General features: G+C 39.5%; 1 protein-coding gene across 9 annotated transcripts in view; it reads left to right on the top strand.

Annotated features, from left to right (window-relative positions):
* STAU2 (staufen double-stranded RNA binding protein 2) overlaps positions 1 to 25,997 on the top strand; it is a 174,333-nt gene that overhangs the window by 23,079 nt on the left and 125,257 nt on the right. For all 9 annotated transcript variants that reach the window (XM_065627399.1, XM_065627395.1, XM_065627397.1 and 6 more), the window contains exons 4-5: positions 2,763 to 2,922; positions 5,225 to 5,360. In XM_065627399.1, coding sequence (XP_065483471.1) covers positions 2,763 to 2,922; positions 5,225 to 5,360 — 296 coding nt within the window. The remainder of the gene's footprint in view (positions 1 to 2,762; positions 2,923 to 5,224; positions 5,361 to 25,997) is intronic.

Genomic DNA, 25,997 nt, shown 5'->3' with positions numbered 1-25,997 from the left:
GAACAAGGATGATATTAATAAAATTATGCAGACTTGTGTACCTTTGACCTACAAAAAGCGGAGGCATAGATATTATTGTGACTGTGTTAGCAGTTTAGTATAATGTCTCGCTAATAATATGGTGATATACCTGATAGAATATGTGAAACAGAGCTGAGTGTATCCTAGAAAGCACGACCTGAAGGATGTAACGCTGCTGCTACTGCCATTTAAGGAGCATCTCACATTACTGTCCTCCTACACACCCTCTGTTCCTGTCCACTAGTGGTTTTCATGATTTTTCAGAGACATGCTCTACAAGACAGCCGTGTTGTGACCACAAATGCTAGTAAATTTTTATATCCTTTTTTCCAGTTGTCTCTGGAAAATAAGTTTTGACAATTGGGGTGAAATGGGAAGCTGGAAGCAGTGGAGCAGGGAGAAAAGTGCTGCTTCTGACAGCACTGTGAGGGTTTCCAGTAGTCAGCCCTCCAGGTGGATTCTTCCTAGTAAAAAAAATCAGAAGTTTTGTTAGCATAGATGGCATTTTCGAGTACATTAGGTCGGTCATTTCTTCTGTGCTTCTATGTCATTGGCATCTCAGGAGGCAAATTTTAAAAGAAACAGTGGCAAAAGGAAATGGATGGTGGTAGAGAAGGGGGAAAGGGGCAAAGGAGGTAGCAGTTCAAAAAGCTGGGAGGGAAGAGAGAAATTCTACATGCAAAAAAAGTGAGGAGGAAAGAATTGCCAGAGCTGAGGGAGACCAACCTTATGAACACAGTGAGGTGAAAACAAGCACAGAGCCCGGTGGCCTTAGCATTTCCACTCTCTTGCTGTCAGGTAATTAGGGTGAATGTGCAGTATACAAACTTGCTCAGAAAACTGGTGAGAAATGCCTCGCGGTCCGTAGCAGAACTGTCAGCTCAAGTCTTACAGAACTTGAGTAATTCATTGGCTACTCTGGACTTTGGTTTTAGGCCATTTTATTCCGTTAATTAAATTCCCACCTACTACTGTGTGTGGTTTTTTTGCAGGAGTGTTTTGTCAGATGGGCTGAGATGGTTAGAGCTCTGGCTCTAGAAATTTACTGAGCAAGCCCTTTATTCTCGGATTCTTGTTTATTGCTCTAAGCACTAACAGGAGAGTTATAGGTAGATAAGTAGCCATTATTCATCATATTTTTATTGAAATTCAAGATTATTCTCCTCCTAAAAAATACTGCAGTGATACCTTCTTGCACAATATAAACCATATGAACTCCAGATCCAGAAATTAAATTTCAGTTCTTTTAGTAATAAGGATGTATGTTTATAGATAATTTATGTAATTACAGGTATTTAGCTCTAATACTTAGCTTAGCTTTCAGGTGGGGGTGGGGTTTCAGTGAATTAAGAAACTATTTCTATCTTACCCCTTGTCTGTGAGGAAATTGTCATGACTACTGTGGAAAAAATGACATGGTGATAGGAACTGTGATACGGGGACTTGCACTGTGCTTCTGAAAATTACAGTAAGCCAAAAGTCAAGCCTGTAATTAAGATACAAGTATATATTTATAGCATTGAGTTCATATGCACTGTGTGCGTGTGTGTAGGGCTGAGTTGGGAGACATGTAGATACTTGTGTTCAGATGTTTGTTTGCAAGTACATGCTAAGTGAAAATATTTGTGAAGGCAAAAGGTTGCCTGTCATGCCCATCTCCAGATACCTGGTCCTGGATCTAGTGTGTTTAAATAGTTTTTAAAAATACAGAGCAAATAGCTATCCAAATGAAAATTTTACTTCATTTACTGCTCAAACTAATATGTAGATTTCTTTATGTTGCCTCAAGTAAGTTAGTGTGTTTTCTGAGGTGGGTGCATCTTAGTTTACTGTATATATCTGACTATTAAATCCTGCCTTACATGTGTGGAATTGGTATGGAAAAGACATTGAGTTCTTACCCTTTCTTCTCTTGTTCTTAAATGCTCAAATTTAAACAGAACATGCATGTATCATGCGGAAGATAGACTGTATAAGGTCTTAAATATGCGTTGAGTTTTATCTTCATGACTTGCACAGCATAGATAGCGATGAAATTATCCTTTATTGCAGATTTTGAAATAGATATGGTTTTTATCAGTAGTCTGTTTCTGAACTCTGAATTTTTACAATTCCTGTCTATAGAGTTCAAATTAAAGAATCGCAGTTTCATTCAAAAAGTTAATACTACTTTCATTTCTTACTTTACATTTTTGAACATATTTGAGTTGTGACTCTGCCCTAACAATATACATTATTTTCAGAAATAAGGTTGTGTGAGAAATCCTTTCACTGTGTGAAAATATTTGAGCCAGATTCCCCACTGCCTTGAAGAGTGTGCAGTCATTTCTATTCATTCACAATTATTACAAAATAACCTCTTTTCAAGTAGTATTCTTTGCCTGTTTTCTACAGGTAAAAGCGACTAAATGTGTTCGAATGTGTGAAGAAATGTGGTCTTAACTGACCCGTTTACAGTCTTCCGAGAGCAGAGGACCAGCTTGCAGTTACTATTACTTGGTTTAAATAATATTCTGTTCTTTGATAGTTCACACTAACATTACACTATTTGTCATTTAAAAGGCCAAATGTTGCCCACTGATAAGGACCACTGACCTCTGTGAGAATCAGATGTGTTATCTAGCAGTGGAATACAACAAAAAGAGAGCATAGTTTCTCTTCGGCCCTGGAAGTTTTTATACATATTCGTTTAATCCGCAGTGATAATCTTGCCAGTGTTTACCTGTTCTTTGTCTTTGAAGATGTTCACAGTGCAGCTGACACTCGGAGAACAGACCTGGGAAGCTGAAGGAAGCAGTATTAAAAAAGCCCAACATGCTGCTGCTAGCAAAGCACTGAATGAAACTACCCTACCCAAACCAACTCCTAGACCACCCAAAAATAATGTTAACAATAATCCAGGTATGACATTTTCCTCTGTGTGTTAAATCTTGTTGAAGTGTTGGGATATTCTACCACTAATAAATAAATTTAACAAGATATAAAGTTGGAGGATGAGAATCAACGTAGCCATCTTATGGGTATGACAGTATAATGAAGAACCTCTAGTGTGTTTGCACGGAATTTTTGATGCACATACCTGAAATAGTTGAACTGTAAGTGAATATATTATTTAGATAAGGGTTGGATGTATACACAGTGACTGTATGTGATCAGTAGTAGACAGGACAAAACCAGATTGAACTACCATTATTACCATAGCAAAACATTTTTCCCCAAAAGTTCCTTAGCTAATTTTTCAATGAAATTGGAAATTTTATCCCGTTCAATCCTGTGAAATTGCCTCTGTGATGTAAATAAAAGGTCAGGATTTGACATGAGAACTTTGACAAGTAATTTATGCATCGTGAGTTTTCCTTCATAGGAACCTATGCTTTTGAAAAGCTTTTAGATGGTTGTAGAAACTGTTGTTTGAACAATAGAAAGAATGTATATTGGTGTCTTGCATCTTTTATTTTGAGATGTTAACCTGTGAGTTGCCTTCTATGAGTGCAACACCTTTAGAGACACACATCTCAGCTGTGTGCTCAATGTTTTGTTCTGTCTTGTTTGACAAGAAATAAAAACATATTCCTAACTTTATTTTGCACTAATATAGAAGAGAGCAAATGTTGAGAAAAAAGTAGTATTTTCCTTTTTCTTTTTTACACTTCTTTTTCTCCCACTTTTTCCCTTCTTCCCTTTTTATTTCCTTCTGCTTCCCCTCCCCTTTTCAAAAAAAATCTTCAGCTACTTTCTTAAAATGGAGTAATTTTGCAGTTAATCTTTTCTATGTTAGAAAAAAAGCAGGAGTAAGTTTCCTTTAGAACTTGTGAGTACTATCCTGAGCATTTGCCAGTAAGGATTGTTTGAGAGTGATGCGATAGTATGCACTTTCTCCTTTGGAGATCCATGTATTGCTGCTTCTGACCCAGGATGCTGGTTTTGCCGTGTGTCCTTTGGAGTCCCTGAGACTTTGGCTGTTTAGGAAGCAGGAGGCTCACACCTCTATAAAAACAGATCCTGAGCTTATTTGTTGACAATGCAGATTATCACTCAGGTTCTCCATTTTTTTTGGCTTTGACCATGTTCTTAAAGGAAAAAGCAGATAACAAAAGAAGTAGGCTTTAAGAAAATTCATTAAAAATTGTGTCACTTAACACTGTAATTTTGCCCTAAAAAAATGTGTGTTGTATAGGCACAGGTATCTTCTCATCAACATTACATTTTGCATTTCTATTATATAGTCGAATTCATAGTCATTCCTTGCTCTGGAAAATACGAGAATTATTGTTGATAGAAGTTTTTTAATAAGTATTGCATAAAAACCTTCATCATTTGGCATATAAAGCCTCAGTGGCAAACTGGCAAATTTATCATAGCTGTATTAAGGCTAGATTCATTTGAATGGCTTAGGAAAATACTTTGAGAAAATATTAACTACCTTTTATGGGCATGTACGTTTACCTAATTTAACATCTTCTTACAACAGTGGAAGTGGAGAATACTGTAGCTGAACATTTTATTTAAAAAAAAACCCAAACAAGTCACAATGCAGCTTTTTATTTGGCATTTTGGAGACCTTGCAAGTGAGCAAGTGCTGGCTGGTTTCTATTTTTGTATTGTCACCAGTAGATGGCTGCAGTGACACTGGTTTCCAGCAGATGTATTTTCAGTTTGTTAGATCATTCCTGTTAGATCATTAGTTTTCAGTCATAGTCTTAAGTTTTCGAGTCTTGCAGATAAAACATTTTTTCTTATTTCTTCTAAGATTGGCAAATGACTGCAGTAGTGCCTATTACTGCTTGCTTGTTTGATTGCCTCTTTGCTGTATTTGTTGCTTTTATTTAATGGTATTTAGTGAGAGGAGACATTATTCTTTTCCTTGCTAGTTGCAGAAAGTGTCATAATGTATTATAAGCACGTTGGAAAGATGAATAACCAACTTGATTATAGCACTGACTTTCTCATTCATATATGAAGGTTACTTATTGAAACTGCATAGAGAATGCACTGAGATAAATGTTTTAATGTTCCTTTTCTTTGCTTGTGATTAAGTTGGCATCTGTATTCCTGACTTTTAGAAATACTGAAATGTCATCGTAGTTTCTTCTTTTTTGATTTAAGAGCAGAAAATTTATTGCAGATCTCTTTTTGCTGCTTCTGTGTTTTGCAGTATTTGTGGTTTAAGCACCTTACGTGTATTCTTTGGGTTTTTTTGCAGGCAGTATAACTCCAACAGTGGAGCTGAATGGTCTGGCTATGAAAAGAGGAGAGCCTGCCATCTACAGGCCATTAGATCCAAAGCCAATTCCCAATTATAGAGCAAATTATAATTTCCGGGGCATGTACAATCAGAGGTTTGTACTTTTTCTATTATTTGATGTTTTTTTTATCCTTTGCTTATCAGTGTGTTAAAATCTCTATGAACTTCATAGGTTATTTCAGAGTACAATAAAACTAAGATTTTTACTAAGGAGAGTCTGTGCAGCCTTATTTAGAAACACGCATAATCTCCGTCTAAAAGCAGACAGATGACCTAAGCATGTCAAAAGGAATAAAGACATGTAAACCAACTGTTTCTATTTTTTTAATGGACATACTGGAGTTATGGTCTACAGCCATGGCAGTGAGAAGGCAGAGCATTATACTTCAGAGAGAGGTTTTGGTTTTCTTTGTTCTTATTTTGGGTCATGTGATTAGAATCTGTATCATTAAAAATGAAGCACTCTTTTTTTTAGAAATTTGATAAAAAATTAGGAGGGCTGCTGTATGAAAACTGACTTGGAACCATTCTTGGTTTTCCACTTTTTAACAATTCTGCCTGCTCAACTATCTCAGTTCCTTAATCCTCAGTGTTTGGTTAGGAAAAATCTTTTACTTAACAGTTCTGAAACCTATGTTCAGAGATCTCCATCAATGCTGTCATTACTGTAGTAAGTTGGAGTAACTGTTAAGAAGACAGTATTCAAAATTTTGTTTTTAAACTATCAGATTCTTAAAGATTAAAAAATTTGAAAATTTAAGTGGGTGATGCAGTTTTCTTAACTGACCATCCAAATATTTAGTTTTCCAGTATGTTGTGATTTTTTGGAATATCTTAATCTATGTTTTTTGTACAATTTTAGTACCGATAGAAAACAGTTCTAGCTTGTCCTGAATGAAATGTAATTTGTATCTAATGCAACCGTCTGAGAGAAACTTAGGGTAATATATGTATTCATTTGCAATCTCAATTACTTATTTTTTTCAGATAGGTTTTCTTCCCATTTTTCCTTATTTTTCCACAGAGGAACTATATTAGATCAGGTCTTTTGGAGCTCCAAGAATGATACCAAGTGTAATCTGTAAAAAAAGAAAAACAAAACAACAGGTCAGAAATTCTAATAGCATGTTTTATCAGTGAAAAATGTTGCCTTTCTTATAAAGGGTTGCTTAATGGATTTCCTATTAATTTTTCTGCATTTCATAATTATAAAAAAGAATGAGGTTATGAACTCTGCAGAAACGTTAGATACTGAATTTACAACAATGCTTAACAATTGAAGACTTTGAAATGAAAATTCAGCATTTCAGAATTGTCTGAAGAAAATATGTCAGTTGACTTAATCTTATTTTTCCCCAAATTTTTAAATCGTGGTACCTTTAGGGCTTTAACATGTCATTGTGATTTTTTTTTCTTAACAGCAGCAGTAGCTAGAACTGTAAAAGACAAAGAAACAAAAATAATTTGGAAGAAAAGTCATTCATTGGTCTACAGAACAGTGTCTGATTATTGTATTACTTGCATTGTATTTCTAGGCAGTGCTGACCTGAGTCTCTGCTTACATATGTCATGGTTTAAAAAGCTAACTATGGTGCCTGAAATGAGTTTTGTTAATATTTATAAATCCCACGTTTATTTGAATTGCTTTTATTATGAGATTAGTTTGACTAGCAGATAAAAAGGCTTGGCTGGAAAAAATGCAAGCTAGTAAAAAACAAAATGGTGAATTCAGGTATCTGAACTTAGTTACTGAAACATATTTGTGGAAGCAGAACACTGAAACACTTGCCAGTTGCTAACTTTTAAGATGTTATTTGTTTTCACAGAAAACATCTAGTGCAATCTTTAAGTTGCCTTCTTTGGGAATTTTTTCATGGGCACTGTGTTCCTATGTTAGCATAGAATGGTACATGAACTTTATTTCTCTGGGCGCATGAGGTGGCTGAGGGCATTTGATTTTTCTGCTCACAAAGCAAACAGGCAGGGTGGGACAGAGGGCCAGAATCTCTGCTTGCCTGCTTCACTGCGCCTCTTTGGGTGCAGTTGCCCATGCAGGATGGCTGATAATACTGTGCCTAGTCAATCGATCATTGCTATAGGCAAAGCAGAGATGATGTTCACATGAGAACTCTTTGCTGTGCTGTTAGATGAAGGCAAGGCCATGCAGGTGGCACCGAGGGGTAGCTGCCACCAGCCCTTCTCTGGCAGTGAGCCCGTCCTGCAGCCGGGGCGTCTGTGCGACACAGACCCGTCCTGCCCGCCAGGCTGGGCACAGGACCCTGCTCCTCTGCCCCTCCTGCCCACCCTCACCAGAGGGAAGTCTGCAGACAGATTCTGGATCCGTTATAATAGCCAGCGAAGTCCCAAATAGACGCACATGCTGTCGTACTGTATTGTGTTCCCGTGGTATGGTATGTTACATTTATTATTTTCTACTGCCATGTTGTATTTAGCATTCGTTTGCTGATTTTTAGCAGTTGGGTAGTAGAATCAAAGTGGTGTTGGAGTTCCCAACTAAATGCAGACTATTAAAAAATAAGATTTGAAAAATAGTGTAGGTAATATGCTGTGATCAGTATTTTTAATATTCATCAGTTTCTGACTGTAGATTATTATCTGTTAAAACAGATACAGAAAATGGTAAGTTGGAAGCTGTTTCTGTCTTTCATACGGTGACTAAATTCCCTTTACTGATCTCTGTTTAAAAAATCTGCTTTTCAAATATGTGAAGGTACAGATTAAGATTAGGAGATTGTGTTAGGGAACTTTGATTCTGGCAAAATGAATGGCTTGAGGAAAAAATAATGTATTAAGTTCATCCCAGGGCATATCTTTAGACCAGTTAAGTCTCATTTTTCAAGAGGCACAAAAGATCCTTTTCAGTAACTCATGGAAATGTGGTCAAAGAGCTGCTGTTTGTATGCAAAGTTGAGGGGTGGCTTCCGTGTTAGGCTCAGATGATTTATGTTGAGGTGGCAGTGATTCTTCTTGCTTCCTTTGTCCCCAGCCTCTGTGTGTCTACAGGTTTCCTGGCTCCAGCACTGGGAGTTGAGCTGCTCAGAAAATAAACAATTTTCGGAGGGGGAGAGGAAGAGAGAAATTAGTCCTAGACTTAAAACTGTACGTAAACGCCTCCTCACCTAGTCACACAAGAGCTTGTGCCCTCACTGGAGAAGGGGCACGAATGTGTGTGTGGAAGTCAAGGGCAGCTCAGGTTGATTTAAGCATGTGAAGAGCTACACTCTCACATGCAGTAGAGCATATTTGTATGGCCAGTGTATTTCACAGAGCATGTTGAAACACGTTCACGTGCAAGGTGCAAAGGTCCGTTTGCAAGGTTTGCAGCTGATGGCATCAATTGATACTGAAAGGGAAAGTTACTTTCATGGAAAAAAGGAAAGCAGACAAGCGACAGGAAAAAACAAAGTGGCCAGCTTGGAAGGGAAGTGATGGGGGTTCCCAGATGAGCATTCCTCTCTGAGTGTCCTTTCCCATGCAGCAAGTGTTCCCCATAACACTTTGCCATAGTAATACTGTGGTTTTCATCAGGACCTGCTCAAGCTCTCTGCTACTTGTTCCTGCTTATGATGCTCGTATTGCTGCATCAGGGCAGGTGTTGGACACTGGGGACATATTGAGCTTTGTGCGTGCATGTTACTAAGATCTGCAACGTGTACCAAAAGCTACTCCTAAGGGATAGGAAAAGGGCAGAGGAGAGGGGGGCTACGGTACAGTATAGGTACAACACTGTCAATGTATTGGTATTTGCAGGTGAAGGGCCTTGAGAATAATAACATGGGGAGAACAGCAAGGGAAAAATACAGCCAGAGAGACTCTGGAAAACACTGGCCAAGAAGCTGAAGGGTTAAAAAGCTCAAGGCTCCAGACTTGCAAAGCTCTTGGCAAGGCAGAGGGTAAGGCATTTAAAGCAGTGTGTACCACCAGGGTAAGGTGTTAGCCTTGTAAATCTCTTCCTGTGCCAAGTTAGGAAGTGCAGGGGCAAGTCTGCTCCCCTCTTAGGGGGCAGTTAAGTAGAGAAAATACGGTCCAGTTTGGGAGTGGATGAGATATGGATGTGTTAACCTGGCATTTCTCTCAAGCTAGTGAATACAATACTCACTAGGTTGTTAACAGCACTGTGGGCCATTGCCATGACGCTGCATCTTGTCCTGAGCTGATGAAATCTGTGCGATACTCGGTTGAACCGTGTGAAGTTATCATCTTAGGTCTCTGGTAGGTTGGGTGTGTGTATGCTGCAGTTAATTTCACAATATAGATAAGAACTTCAAACTTTTTTTTATGTGGTGAGACGGTTTGGGAGTGCTCTCTGGGTATTCTTTATTCAAGTAAAATCCATACAGGTTTGGTATTAGGAAGTTTGACAGTCTCTGATAACGCGGAGCATTTAAAACAGCTCTCAACTCTGAATCCAGCCGTGTTAGACAGCTTCTTATTTATGAAACATTTCTATATTACTAACAGAGATTACAATAAAGGGAAAAAAACATTTTGGCACTCAGAATTTACCAGTTGTATACTACCTATTTAAAGCCTCACAAGTTGGAGTTTTGAGCAATTTGGCAGCAAAGGCTCATGAAGACCTTTTGAGTTCAAACGAAATACATAACAGAAAAGCTACAAATGATGAACATTGCATTTTGTGTGGCTCATCTAAGAGCTTTACAAACTGACTGTGGGGAAGGAAGTGCTGGTACTTTCGGGGATTGTTTGCCAGCTGATGTAGGTTGCGCATTTGTCGGCGCCCCATTTGGCACGGTTCAGAAGAACTGGCACGGGAGCTGCCATGCTACTCGGAAGAGGCCAGGCATTGAAACAGCAGGTCAGGTTTGAGAAATACTAGCAGAGCTGAGGATGAAACATGTACATAGTGCTCATATCTGTAGCCAGGGCTAGAACCCATACTCCCTCACATCCCTGAGAATGCAGTTGGCTTAAGCCATGTAAAAAAAATTAAAAACATGGCTGTTCAATTTAGAGCAATTACACTATAAAATAAGATACTGGTTCTGACTGCAGGGTCATCCAGCTTGCCTTGTCACCATTGAGTGCTGGTTTGGTTTATTGGTTTTTTTTTTTTCCCCTTCAATTAGAATTGAAGAGAGTCATTCCTGAAGTGTAATTGTCCTGCAGTATTTTCAATTATAGAATGTCCGTAAGTGACAAAACAGAAATTATATCTTACAAACATACCCAAACTAAGTGTTTTCAGCCAAGAAATAAAACCACTAGAAACTGAACAACAGCTTTTGATGTTTTAGTATAGAAAGTAGTGTCAAAGAGATCACGAAACTCGAAATTCAGAAGTTATTTACTTATATAAATTCCTTAAAATGTGTCTCACTACAATCTAGAGAGCTTGAAAAACCTTTATTAAAAAAATCTTTCAAAATTAAAAGCACTTGTGAAGTATAGGAACAAAGGAAATACAAAACAATGGCAAGCTAAGGAGCTATGGAATGGGAGAAAAATAATTAAAGCAGTTTCTTGCTTGGCTCTGAGGAATTCGGATGCTGTGATAGTTCTATAAGCGTGTCACACAAAGCAGTGGTGTCCCTGGGATAAACTGCAGCTTCTGTGCACTCTGACAGTTTCTGCTGCACGGAACCTTCATGCTGATTGGTTTGTGGTTGCTTATATATTGTATACTATAAGTATATATTGTATACTACAGAGTAAAGATGAGACGATCACCTTTCTCCATAGCTCATGGGGGAGAGTACACAGACTATTCCTCCTTTTCTTTTTCTTCACAGCCCTGTCATTCTGAGCACATAGTTCTTTGATGTTAGTGAATGCTTCTTTACAGTGCTGTTTACAAGACCAGGCTTGGAGAAATAGAGAGGAAGCGCATTCCTGCCTCTTCTGGAGCCAGCCAAGCTACCTGGCCACGGAGCACAGGGCATCACCCTGTGTGGGTATGTAGTTCTACCTACCGGGTAGGTAGCTCCCCTGGTGGGCGCTGAGCTGCTGCATGGCAGCGTTAGTTGCTCCTGAAATTACTTCTATCAGCCATGCGGATTAATGCCCTAAATAATGAATCAATACTTTAACCATGAGGTATACTAAAAGGAAGTTTGAAGACTGGTCTTCGGCCAACTACATCTGCAACTGCTTGCTTCATAGTGGACTGACTTGTTCTCCAATTGAACAGAGGATAGACTGTGTGATTATTGGATAAATTACTAAAATTGTCAGATCAGATTAATAAAAGATTGTATGGTGAAAGAATGGAATAAAATGAAAACTTTGTTTCTTCAGTGAATGCAGAGTTAAAGATATAATACATGCATCAAAGGCAACAGATTTGAGAGTAGTGTTACTTGACATGAGTGCTTAGCAATGCAGTCTGAATTCCCACCCAACTTCATTTGTTTCACGAAAGTTACATAGTCCTATGGGGGAAAAAAAGGAAAATCTATCCAGAAGAACAGCTGTAGAAGCCAAATTTTGAGGTGAGTGGGTTGCCCTGCAGGAGACAATGTAAAATCTGTTGAGAATGTTTTCAGAAGTGCACCTACAGTTATACAACCCAGTTATCTAATTTACAGAAAGAGAATGAAGGCAGAAATTCTCCTGGCCTTTAGAAGCCCTTCTTCACTGCCTGAGCACCCTCGTTAACTTCTAGCAGGAGACTTCTCTCTGGATGGAGATCCTCATCCCTTAGAGGCTCAGATAGTCCAGTGCATAAGGTCATTGTATCTGAAAGACTTCGATCTAGTGTTAATTAGATCAACTGGTAGCCTGGAGATGGTAAAGTTCAGATTACCCTGTGGAGTCTTTTCATGACTACTAGGCCCATGGTTAGCCTATTTGTTGCTGAATTTCAGTTATTGAGGCTTTCTGCAACAGAGGGGAAATTTGAAGCACAGCTGTGTACAAAACAATTGTTTGTTTGTTTGTTTTCCCAAGCATATGTACTGTGGCAGATGTGAGGACACTAAATTGCCTAAACATAGACCTGTAACTCCACTTGAGACATTGTAGGGTCTTTGAGACATCCACATGGGACTGGTGGATTTGGCAGAAGACCCAGAGGAGACCTTTACTAGAGGGGCAGCTGAAGGCGAGGCGAGATACCGTAGGGCATTTCAAATGTCCCCATGTTGATAAGTTTAGAAAATTGAAGGAAACCCTGAAAGCAGGGTTTATTCGTCATAACATTTTGTGTAATAATCCATGAAGACTTCAGCTATTTGTGAGAAACTCGTGCTTTTTGTGAACCAGTCGTGTGTCACATCATGAGGATGTCTTAGCTAGCTAAATAGGTAATAAATGTTCTAAGGAGAGGCAGGCATGCAGGTACTGACATGCTTTTGATTGAACAAAGCAGTATTTTGCTGCAAAAAGCTGTTAGGCTGCAGCCACCAGTGCCCTTGCTCCCCAGGTGAAGCAGACCCTTGGTTTGGAACCCTCTTGCGTTAAACTGAGTAAATGACAGGAGAATAAACCCCTTGGTGAGGCACAGTGTAGGGTGGCACTGGGATTTTTACCTTGCTACAGTTGTTGGCTTTAGACTTCAGCCACAGGGTACAGCATCCCTCCCCTCAAAGGGCCAGAAGAAGTCAGAGGTGCTTGGCCTGAATTTCCAGTCCATGTGGCAAAGTTTTGTCCTTAAAATTTGCATTTTATGGAGTAAGAGGTGCGATGATAAATATGTTTACTGACTGACTTTGTTGAAAACTCCTTTCTGCATTCTTTGCCCTTCTCCCAACCTTTTGGACAAATGCACAAACACACTTTTGGAAGAAATATTGAAAACTACTTGGAAATAGAAATTAAGAGTTTGGTTAGAATAGGTTACATCTCTTGAAGTACACTGTAATTTCATTCTGAGCGTCAGATACAAATTTCAGAGAGTTAAAATTTAGGGAAAGGAAGAATAGTCCTAAGAGTAATGTAAGTGATTGTTCAGGTTAGCAGTGTAATAATTGTTCAGCTGAAAACAGCTGTTTTAGACCATTAGATGGCAGCATGAATTTGTGTTTTGGTGCAAGAACTTCACAGCAGTAGCACTCTCTCAAAATTTGCCTCTTTCTATTCTGAAGCTTTTCACGACTTTAAAATGTCATAATTCCAGCATAAAGCAATTTAAACCAGGTTTGCTGCGATGTTTTACCTCATCTTTTTCTTGAAGCTTTCTTCTGTAAGGATTGAGGCTGTAATGCAGTAACTTCAATGCCATTTTTCCTTTTTTTTATGTAAACCTAGTGCGAGTAAAAGGTGCCAGTTTGTCAGCCATGAAAACTGAAGTGTTTGGTTTATCCGCGCAAAGACAGCAAGAATTCTGCATTTCACCATATTATTTATTTTCTCAAGCTTAACCTAAAGACATTTCCTTAAAGATAAGGCTGCAGCTCAGCCGCCAAACCTTCAGTCACTAATGAAGCTTTCTGATGATTTGAACATCTATTCACTTGGAAGAGATTGAGATTTCTAGATGATAATTGATTCAGTTTGGGACATTACCAGTGGAGACAGGATTCAGATAACATCTTAAAGCAAAGTGTTGTACCTCACACTGTTATGACTCTGCTGGTGTATCAACATTATGGTGTAATGATCCGCTCGCAGACTTTTAAATGAATTCTTTGTGTTCATCTTCTGCATGCTACATTTCACTTCCCCTGGCCTGTTTCTTCCCACTCACTGCCTGCCTCCCACACGGACATATTGTTGTAAGGAAAGTGTTGAGTACAGCTGTGCTAGGGTTTTTCTTCGCTAGTATTTGTTTCTAGGAAAGGAAAAGGGAGAAAGTCAGTCCATTTCCTGTTGGTTTAAAACAGCAGAAACATCTGTTTGTCTTAAGATAGTTTTCCCAAAAGAACAGTGGCAAGGGAGCTTGCAGGTGATGAGCTTTGCCATTGCCAGTAGCTATCAGTTTAGACAATAGTGATTAGTATCGTTGGCTTAAAAATAATATAAAAATTCCTAAAACAACAGTGGATATTTATTCCTGCAATAAAATTTTTGACAGCTAATGTTTAATTTCTACAGTGTTTTAAATCATAAAAATACATAGAGTATCTGGGATCAGAAAACCCAGATCCTGCTGTGGAGTCTACAGAGTCCGTTAAATTCTGTTCTAAAGTGATTTTTCTGCAGTCCCCTTAGCCTGTTACGATGAAGATTCACAGTGCTCACAAAATGGTGTTAGGTGAAGTGTCCTGGCACAGCGTACATGTCATCCTTCTGACACATGCATCCTGTCACTACCATCCACTGCTTTAATGGGTGCGTTTAACCTATCAGGGATCAATAAAATATATACTCTTAAGTATATTTACAGTATTACATTGACAGCTGTTAAAAAAATGTTATGCAGACTGAAAATCAAGCTGACATAATATAGAGCAAACTTAGTGGGTAATATTTCCAGTACAGTGTCTCTTCATTCTCTAAGTCAGTCACTTACCTTGTATCATTAAATCTTTTTAGCCTTAGCTGTAGAGCATCTAGATGCTTCATCACTCTTCATGCCTGAAATGCGTGATGTAAGACGTGACATTTTGTACGATTGCATTCTTCTAACCTATCTTCACTCAAGATTAAATAGTTTTGTCAACGACCTTTTGGCCTTATTTACAGAGGAGCTCCTGAATCCCAGTACTTTATTCTTCTCTTAATATTTGTCTTCATTTTCTTTCAGGACATAGTGAGCTCCTCAAACCACTTACTTTCTTACTCTGTCTGGTAAGGGGACTGACCTGTCCTTTTGTAGTCCTTCACTCACATTTTGGTATTTCTCCTGAAGCTTCCATTTATGGGATGAGGTTTTGGTAGATTCTTTTCTTTGTGTTTCAGCTTCCTCAGATGTTTCGCTGCTCTGGAAAAGGTACATCTGGCCCCAGATCTGCATCTCCAACTTTCAGCCGTGACTTTTCTTGTTCTCACTTGGGCTGAAAAGCATGAAGAGGTGAAATACAGATCCTCCTCATCTTTGGTCTGTCTCTCTACTGTCTGTCTGTCAACATTGCTTTTCCACTTGGGAGAGTTCCTGTCAACCTTCTGATTCAAAGATCTTCAGAGCCCACAGCCTGCCCCAGCACCTTGTGAATCTCTTCAGTGTGTTGGCTTTGCAGCTCACTGGGTGTCCTCAGTTCCTTTCTCTAGACCTGTTTAAGGCAGCTTTACTTTCAGTACATGGACAGAAGACTAATGTTGTTAGTGTGTATAAAAATAAGCACTGATTCAGACTACTCTTCCAGGAGCAGGAACATTTTGGGTGTGTTTCTTTTTTTCCACACTTAGCTTCTTATTCAACCTGGTATTTTTCCTGTACTTCTGCTGAACTGAGTCGAGAGACCTGTGAGATACTGGATTCAATGAAACAAGGTTGGTCTCCCTTGTTGTTGCGGCCTTTCTGCTGTATCCAGAACCTGAACATTGGTTACCAGTAAATATTTTCTATGCTTGCCTTTTGGGTAATGGCACAGGTGAACTGCTGTTACAACTCAAAGGTTAGTTTGAGAGGCTGTCATAATTTTCTTGAGGGAAGCAAGCAGAAAGAAGTTCAGTGGCTAATTTTTATCAGACTATAACTCAGTAAGATCTGACTGGAATTGTAATCTCTCCCAGTCCAAGGTCCTTGTCCCTTTTGAACTGAAAGTTCTGCCATAGATTGAGGAAATATTAAATTTTTTCAAGAAAGGTTTTAAAGATTCTTTTATGATAAAGAGTCTGAATGCAGAACTGCCTGCCAGCAACCCATGGTGTTATAGTTTCTCTTCACAGTAGTGGTTTTGGTGGCTGCTTGTGTTCTGTGCATGAAAGTATAGTTAACATGGTTAATTCCCACTATCTTCTGAAGATCTGCTTGTCTTTTCAGGATTTTTTTGAAGAGGAATGCCAGTTTAAATTGGTTATTGTCACAGAAAGGATAGCTGCACTCATAGCGTCAGGTACTTTTGCACCATGATTTGTTTCAGTGAAATGGGGCTGAACGGGGGAAGAGATGGACACCCACCTCACTACAACCTCCTTTCAGGTAGCTGTAGACAGTGATAAGGTCTCCCCTCAGCTTCCTTTTTTCCAGGCTAAACAGCCCCAGATCCTTCAGACATTCCTCATCAGACTTGTGCTCCAGGCCCCTCACCAGCTTCGTTGCCCTTCTCTGAACTCTCTCCAGCACGTTCATGTCTTTCCTGTAGTGAGGGGCCCAAAACTGAACACAGGATTCAAGGTGAGGCCTCACCAGTGCTGTGTGCAGGGGAACAATCGCTGATACAAGCCAGGATGCTGTTGGCCTTTTTGGGCACACTGCTGGCTCATGTTCAGCTGGTTGTTGATCAACACCCCCAGATCCCTTTCTGCCAGGCTGCTTTCTAGCCACTCTTTCCTGAGCCTGTAGCGCTGCCTAGGGTTGTGACCCAAGTGCAGGACCTGGCACTTGGTCTTGTTAAACCTCATACAATTGGCCTCAGCCCATGGGTCCAGCCTGTACATATCCCTGTGTAGAGCCTTCCTACCCTCAAGCCAGTCAATACTCCCACCCAATTTAGTATCATCTGCAAACTTACTCAGGGTGCACTCAATCCCCTCATCTATATTATTAATAAAGATATTAAACAGATCTGGCCCCAGCACTGAGCCCTGGGGAACATCACTTGTGACTGGCCACCAAGTGGATTTCACTCAGTTCACCACAACTCTTTGAGCCTGGCCATGCAACCAGTTCTTTACACATCAAACAGTATGGCCATCCAAGCCGTGAGCAGCCAGAATGCTGTGGGCAGCAGTGTCAAAGGCTTTACCACAGTCCAGGTGAACATCATCCACAGTCTTTTCGTCATCCATTGAGCGGGTCACCATGTCATGGAAGGAGATCACGTTTGTCAAACAGGACCTGCCTTTCATAAACTCATGCTGACTGGGCCTGATCACCTAGTTGTCCTGAATGTGCCACATGATGGCACTCAGGATGATCTTCTCCATAACCTGCCCCAGCATAAAGGTCAGACTGACAGGCCTGTAGTTCTTTGGATTCTCCTTCCAGCCCTTCTTGTAGATGGGCGTCACATTTGGCAACATCCAGTCAACTGGGACCTCCCTGGTTAGCCAGGACTGCTGGTAAATGGTGGAAAGTGTCTTTTGCACTTCCATCAGCACCCTCAGTGCCCTTGGATGGATCCCATCTGGCCCCATGGACTTGCGTGTGTCTGCATGGTGTAACAGGTCACTAACCATTTTCCCTTGGTTTATGGGGGCTTCATTCTGCTCCCCATCCCTGTCTTCCAGCTCAGGGGTCTAGGTACCTGGAGTACAACTGGTCTTACTAGTAAAGACTGAGGCAAAGAAGGCATTTAGTACCTCAGCCTTTCCTCATCCTTTGTCACTATGTTTCCCCCCTCCTTACTTCTCCAAGAATCAAAAACTATCATTTCCTGGCTGCTGTGCCTCAGATGGCCTCCAACCATCACATCACCCATAAGTCCTCTGTGAACAATGGGTCCAGTGTGGCACTCTCCCTAGTTGGCTCACTGACCAGCTGTGTCAGGAAGTTGTCTTCCACACGCTCCAGGAGCCTCCTAGGCTGTTTCCTCTCTGCTGTGTTGTATTTCCAGCAGACATCTGGTAAGTTGAAGTCCCCCACAAGAACAAGAGCTAGCGATTGTGAAACTTCTCCCAGCTGCTTATAGAATATTTCAGCTGCCTCTTCATCCTGTAGCAGACTCCCACCAGGATATCTGCCTGATTCTTACCCATAAATACTCAACCATACTGTCACCATCATTAAGCTCTAAACAATCAAAACACTCCCTAATATACAGGGCTACACCACTGCCTGACCCTTCTGAAGATCTTAAAGCCATCCATTGTAGCACTCTCGTTGTGCCAGTCATCCCACTGCGTTTCTGTGATGGCAACTAGGTCATAGTTTTCCCCCAGCTCATCCTGTTGCCCCTGCTGCGTGCATTGGTGTAGATGCACTTCATGTTGAGCTGTTGATCCCTCCACCTTTTGGGGAGGAGAAACTTTAATTCCTACGTGACCGTTCTCAGGCACTCCTGTGGTTTCTAACACATCAGTAACCATTGCATCTTTGCTGCCACATGGATCTCCATCCCCTACCTCTATCAAGACAGCAGACCTGGCTAGCACACTGCCCTTCAAACACTGGCATTGATGCCCTCAGACTTTTCTCTAGTGAGCCTGGTTGTAATAACCAACATCCTAATGACCATTTCAGAAACACATATGATCAACAGTCCTTGGTATTTCTCCCCTCTAAGTCATCTTTGGAGTCTCTGCTTTCTAGAACTCTGATCCACACCATCTTATAAACATGTACTACATTTCCCACCTTTTAGCAAGTCTGAAACCTTACATTTTAGTGTATTGATCTAACATGATCCAAGTTTTTTCCTGTGTTAATATTCAGTACTAAATTTCATTCAGTGGATCAGCTGAAGCAAGTCACTGTGCATTGGTGACCCCTACTACTGCATCCTCATTGCATCACTTTTACATTTTTATTAGTGATTTAATTCATATACTTGTCAGTTGGTGTCAATCCATTATGCCCATTAACGTTTGAAAGTTGAAAGAGTATTATGTCTGCTTTTCGTGAACAAGCTTCCCTAGGAAGTCTGCTCTTTTCATACTTTATGTAGAAAGGAATCAAAGCACTGAAAGACTTCACCACTCATATTTTTGCTTTCTGACCTTTTTGCCCCTTCAGACTTCACTGTGATTGATTAACAGACCTCCTCCCTTCCCCCTCGGTGGTGTGGATAAAGCTTCCTTCGTAGGGCCATCCACATTGTTTTCAGCATCCTGATCGGATCAGTGCAGGGCAACACAAAATGCTCTCCTGGTCCAGCTGACCAAGCCCGCTGTGTCTCACACTTCACTTCTTTGCAAGTCTGGTGGCGCAAATGGGAAGATTTCTGGACAGAAGCTGTAGCTGTGGCCATGATAGTACATTTTCAGAGGATGCAGAGGTGATAGGTAGCAAGGTAGGAGAGTGTGCATCCTCAGCTGCTGGGAGGAGACTCGTTAAGCCAGAACTAAGTGTGTTTTTTGAGTTTGTTCTTATTTTCAGTCTTTTAATTGCCAAGTTTAAAATGATAGGTTAAGTTTTTTACTCAGGATAATGCCATTTAATGCCTGTATGTTTACATTCCTCCAAGTAGAAACAGAATGTAGCCCAGTGTACACTTGTGACTTCAATTTAAGTTAATTTGGATGGTGAGAATCACACTGTGAGCTTTCTTGTGCCTTCTTCTTCTGTGGACATTTAGGTTAATTAATTCCTAGGAAGTCTTAGGCCTGAGATGATTTTGTTAGTAGCATTTTTATTAGCATTGTATTACCAGTATAAATATATGATAAAATTAAATGAGTGAGGTACTTCATTTTCTTATTTGCTTAGTCTCTAGGCTGGCAAGCGATATGATTTTTTTTTTTTTCTGACATGGGTTTCTTATGTAGAAAGAAAATGATACTGTAGTCAGATATGCAACATTGTTTATGTTCTTTTCCTGTAATGGGTATTTGGACGGCATTCTCAGTAACCACTCCACATGCTTGTAAAGATTAGTGAGTAATACAGTTCATGGGAAATTTTATGAGCTGGAGTAGATAAGAGTTTGAGATGTTTGTCTTCTGGATGTCTGCTTTAACCTCTAAATATACAGTGCACATCACAGCTTCATTATGTTTTCTCTTTTATTCTTATTGTACTTGATTTTATGTCACGAAAAGGAACATTTTTTTTTTCTTGTATTTATCTTTTCCTCTCCCAGCCCCCATTTCCATTTCAGCATTGTCTACTTGACATTTTCCAATGCCTTAAACTCTGGAGGCTGTATTCTTGTTATGTTCTTGCATTATTTATCCTATTTTTTCAGTCAAGAATAAGTTGAAGTTGTGTTGACCATTTTCATTACTTAGTTACTTAGTTGATAGATAAAAATACTTCTTCAGATGCACATAACGTTTTGTTCTGTGCTCTCTTCTTGGTTTTGATTGTTGTTTTTCACTTGTTTTTTCTACCTTATTCTCCAACATACAGTACTTTGAAAGGTTCATCTCATGATCCTTTCTCCCTAGTTTTTTTCCTTTTACTTCTTAGACTTTTTTTTTTTTCCCCTCATATCTCCTGCACTAGTTTTTATTTGTTTTAAAAAAATGTATTCGGGCTGGTTTTGAGACCCCTCTGGCACTTTAGAAAGTGCTTCTTCAAGACTTTTAGGCTTTAGACTGAAGGAGAGAGAGAAATAAAACTGGAAGCAGAGATCTAGACTTCCTGTGCATGGAAGCATCTCTCTATAACTGGTGCTACAGAGCTGGCTCAATATGTTTGCTCTGTTACTTGTTACGCTGATTCGTGACTGTTGAAGTATTTAACTTACCGTCTGTAGCTTTTTGTTGGTTTCTTCTAATCACTGTTGATGAGCAACTGTTTTTTACTTGTTGATGCACATATTTACTGAGAATGGTGAATAAAGCAGTGGTACAGCAGAGAGTAAATATTGAAATATTTATTTCAGTCCAGTGTCTGTATTGGGAAACTTGAAATTCAGAGATACAGTGATGTGGCAATATTATCATCTTGTCATCACAAATTCTCTTGGGAAGATTCTACATTAGATAATGTTATGTTAAACTCAATCCCCCTCCCTTTTGTTTTTTACTCAGGAATGTTTCAATACTGTGATCATGAAAACATGAGTCAACTTTTTTGATTAAGTTAGTCATACTGCTCAAAGGAACCGCGTAGTCTCTGGCCCAGGAAAAGAAGAAAAGAAAAAAACCCAACCAAACAAAAGGGAATCATCATTAACTTCATGAAGTATTCACAGACTTAGCACAAAGTTTAAAAGAAAGTATAAATAAAGACATGGAAGTAAAAAAGGATAAAACTCAACACAAAGTTACTGTATACTAAAGGTAGATTGTGTCTGACTAATGTGTTAACCTTGCATGTTATGTCTTAACTCATTTTTTAGGTAAAGAGAGTAAAGTAAGTTATATGTTTGTGGGATGCAGCTAAGCATTTTATAACATTAAATAAAGGTACTGTTTTCATTAAACTGAAGGAAATGAGGATTCGTATAAGAAATGCAAGGTAGGAAAGGAGAAGAAAAATAATCAGCAGTATTAGAAGTCAAACTTGGAGGAAGATTATGAAGTGCAGTTCTTCCAGTTTTAGAGTCAGCCTTTTAAATTATTTTTGTTGAAGATGTTTGCACAAAAAGTAGGAAAATGTCCATGGGATGCAGAAGGCATCGTCACTATGCAGGAAGATCAAGATATTCAGGAAGAGTTGAATGATCATGAGGACTGGCACATTAGAAATGGGATGAGACTAGACTTCCCGGAATAAAATGTAAGATTAAGATCATGGGCACCAGTAATACTAATTCTGTTGGCACCTGAGGGTTATTCAGTTGGAAATCACAGAACAGGAGTCTTATCTAATATTAATTATTTGCAAGATGAACTAAGAAAACTGATGTGATTGAACCAAAGGAGAGGCAAATGTGATTTTTAAGATGTGTTGAGCAAGATATTTCTGGTAAAGATATGTAAATATCACTGTTAGACAGAACACTATTAGTGTTTCATATGCTATATTGTCTACCATTCTTGACTCTTACGTTCATGCACAGGAGCAAGTATAGGGGGAGGAGCTGTGAAGGATTATCAGGCTAGTCTGTAGCCTTTTATACAGGAGACTTCTAAAATACTTTGACTTGTTCACTTGCAAAACAGAGGCTGAGAGGGAATGGGAAAGTTCACCTTGGAGATAAACATAAAAAAACCTAAATGAACTACATAAGTTAAAGGATAGTATTGACACAAAACAAAATGTGAGAGTATAGCCAACTTCAACATTAGGAGATTCTTAAGTATCAGCTCAGCTTCTAGATCACTCTCCCAGCAGAAGCACTGGAAGCAAGTAATCTGTTTTCTAATAGACCCTAACAAATAAAAGAGGACTATGTTATGCAGTTACCCACAACTCAGTGATCTTGACTGTTTAATGCAGGATTTGCTTATGTTCTTATATTTGAAATAGAGAAGATTTGGGGTTTCTGTGTCTTAAAATGGGAAGCATCTTTGTTATGTCTTCCCATTTTTTAAATTAACAATTTCTTTTGAATCTCTTTCTGTTAATATGTCTCTATCATATGGTTATTCTTTAAATTTTTTACTTAGTCAATTAAGCATTCGATTGCTTTGGGGGTTTCTACAACTAGGTCAAAATTGGTTTAGTAAACTGATCATAGCAAATATTATATAAAGAAATAAATACTGAATCATCCAGAATTAATTAAACTAAGTTCTAAAAATTCAGTTTATAGTTTAAAACCATCTTTTGAATAAGGATAATCTGAGACAAGTATACGTGACTTTTTTTTTCTTTTTAAATGTCATCTATGTAGCTCAGGGGAGGTCAACATTGGAAAAGTGAAACCAGTAACAGGCTGTATAAATAAATCAGCTGAATAGAAATTTCAGAAAATTATCTTTCCATCTAATAACGGATGTGTTTGGCTAAAAGTGATGCATAGTATCTTGTCTTGCTCGCTTTACATGAAAAGTGGTTTTGGAGGATGTGGAGGTAATCTAGAGGAGGACAGCCAGCCTAATTCAGGGATAATGGACTGTAGTTCTCAAAACAAGTACTTGGAAAGAGAGCCTGTTCCCAGGGGGTGTTTGGACCTGCTGAAAGAAACAGAAGGTAGACTGTATGAATACAAAAATGGCTATACTGGATGTTTCCTTCTTCAAAATGTAGAACTCACATGTGTATGAAATGCACGTGGCTAATGGACTGCTTAGTAAAACAGGGCATGGCCAGGGAACAGCTGCACTAAGCAACTCGCTCCCCTAGAGAAATTTCAAATGTTATGGAGAAAAAGCTGTTCACAGCGAATGCAGTTTCCTTCTCCCTGGCAGGGTCTGTGTCTCTCTGTCCCTCTGCTGGCGAAGCATTTCCCTGGTTAAGCAGCATCAGCAGGGCTGCCCGCCCGGGTGGGTTGGTGCGGAGAAGGAGCCAGAGGGAAAACGTGCCAAGAATTACCCTTTCAGCATGGAGTTGGCATCTGAAGAATGACATTCACGTACCATGTTATATCTCGTCTTTTAGTGGCCCTCATCCTGCCCAAACTGATCCCTGTTCGTCTTCGCTTTGCAATATGAAAATGGAGTAGAATAATAGTTCCTATGACACTTCCGTAGTGGGGAAGTAATTGGGTTTATTTGTTCTTTTTTACATAGGTGAAGAATACATTTGCCATTAGAGTTTAGACAAAACCTCACTGGAGTTTTTAGCAGTGAAAAGGAGGCTAAATCTAAATAAACTTCCTGGTTTCCTTGAGCTGCAACTTGCACTTGTCTTTAATCCCCTTCTAAGAATAAAGTAACAATGTTTATCAGAAACATTTATGCCATTGAGGAATCCAGAGAAATGCAGGAAATGCAGTTTGAACACATAATGTATGTACTATTACTTTATTTGTCTTTATGTGTGTGGATTTGATGGCCAAAAAGGAAGAGGCCCCAAGGGCTCCTTAGTATGCAATTAATATTTTGGCTAGAAAAGCAGCAGATTGTTTCAGTATGCTTACATGTTATGACATCATATTCCAGTAAAATTATAATGAACAGAATTTTTGTTTGTCTCTGTGGCAAACCAAAATGAGTTTTCTAATTGTCAACAGACCTTGGTGATTTATTTAATTATAGTGGCGCCCGCTCACACCAACTTAGTTAAAGTCTGTCAGCATTTCTGTTATGAACCCCTATTTTTAGGGGTTTATAACTAGTTGTAAATATTTGCTCATTGCTGAAACTTGGCATTCAAGGTCACAGTCACAGGGCAAATATCCCTATTCAGGTTGACTATTCTAGAGTGATACCAATGGCATTAGCTAAAAAAATAGATTTTTGATGCTCTGAAACTCAGAGAGAATAAAGAGAACCTGTTTTCCAGACCTCTTATTTGACAGATTTTCTTAAGAATCTCAAATGTCCAGAAGAGCCAGATGGAAATGAACTTATTTCAATTGCTTATATGTGACCATTTGTTAAAGTATTATCCTTTATCACATCTATTTTTCTTCCAATTGAATGTGTCATTTCACATGTCCTTCTGTTGTCTTCTCATCTGTAATCTTCTGTCGTTTGGCTGTGTCTGTCAGCTTATGTTCTGAGGGGTATGCCAGTATCACCTGGGAATCTTTATTAAACAAGAATTTTCTCGGAAGGAAAATCCAAACGTTTGTAGCTGCCATGTAGAATGCAGGGAGATGCATATTCTTTAAATGCAGGTAGTTTAAAAGTTTCAGAAACCTCACGAGTCCATACGTGGAGTGTTGCTGTTGGAAATTCTGACCGTCTCAGTCCTGTGACTGAATAGAGCAACAGAGGGCTTGGGATTGTGGGATTGATGTTCAGATGTTCTTGTGATGGAAAATGCTGTGCTGCCATGTCATAATAACCAGCAAATTCTATGTAAGTATTCTGAAGATTGTTGATGTTTTCAGTCCTTTTTAGTAACTCAAATGTAATGTATTGGGAAGGTTTGTTAATGATCAGTGGCAGATACGATATCTTATCTTTGCGTGGGGTTGTTCCTTACATGAGTGTGCATCTTCAGGATGCAGAATCATTCCTTATTAAAACTCAGTTTAATTATTGCACTGTACTTTCAGATTGTAATATGATTAGTTTTAAGGCTTTTGTTAAAAGGTCTCTGTCCTCACCACTGAATAGAGGATGATGTTTTGTTTCTATTTGACACGTTGTATGTTGTAGAGAAGCCAGTATCCTCACAGATTTAGTCAATTTTCTGAGAGTTTCAGGTGCTCATTTGCACTTTCCTGGCAATGTTTATATTATCAGTGCTCTGTTATAATAACTCTGCTTGAGGCCAAGCAGAGCAAGAAAAGTTTAATAAAACCATGTAAAAAGCCTAATCATTCTGCCAATGCCAAAGAGCTGCGTGAGGCTCTAGAGCCACAGGCTGAATATCATTTTTCCATATTATCACATAAATAGCTCCCTAAACACTCTTTAAAAGAAAAGGTGGGGAGAGGGGAGGGAAAAAGAGAGGGTTTGTTGTGGGATCTGAGTTTATAAAGTGGATTAAGGTTCATGTGCTTTCCTCCTTTGCATGTAATGGAAAGGTAGGTCTAGTAACTCAACAAGAATCAGGAACTTCTGATGGATATTGTATTTTCCCTAAATCTAGGTAGCTGCTAACAGCACTACCACAATTCTTTTTATTTAAAGAGTACTGTGAAGTAATGAGGTGGAATGTACAATCCAGGTGCCTACTGCTTTTGCATGACAGAGCTTATCCTGTGCTAAGCTGCAGCTAGCAGGCAGACAACAGATGCAGGGGTTTCCAGGCTCTAGTTCTAGATCTTCCGAGAACAACTTCTGGGATGGTGGGAGGATTCCTGAGAACTCTGTGAGGAACCTGAGGGTGCCTGTTTCTGCAGGGAAGGGATAGCTACAGGAGGCTGTGGCTTCTAGCAAGCTCTAGCAGTTGCTAGCAGTCAGCTACTCCTGATCAAAAGCTGCATTCAGCTTTTCTTCCAGCTGTCTCCTGATTAGAGAGGGTCAAGCACCCTTTCAGGAGGTACTAGGGAGAAGCCCACATAACTGCAGGGAGACTGCTCCCAGAGACAGGCGGCAGATGCAGCAGCTTGCACAGCAATTCGTGCAGAAGGGAGCCAGAAGCTTTGCCGAGGAC

This window comes from Caloenas nicobarica, chromosome 2 (assembly GCF_036013445.1).
Source record: "Caloenas nicobarica isolate bCalNic1 chromosome 2, bCalNic1.hap1, whole genome shotgun sequence".
Classification (NCBI taxonomy): domain Eukaryota; kingdom Metazoa; phylum Chordata; class Aves; order Columbiformes; family Columbidae; genus Caloenas; species Caloenas nicobarica.
Note: the sequence above shows the minus strand (reverse complement) of the source record. Positions and strands in the feature narration are given on the sequence as shown.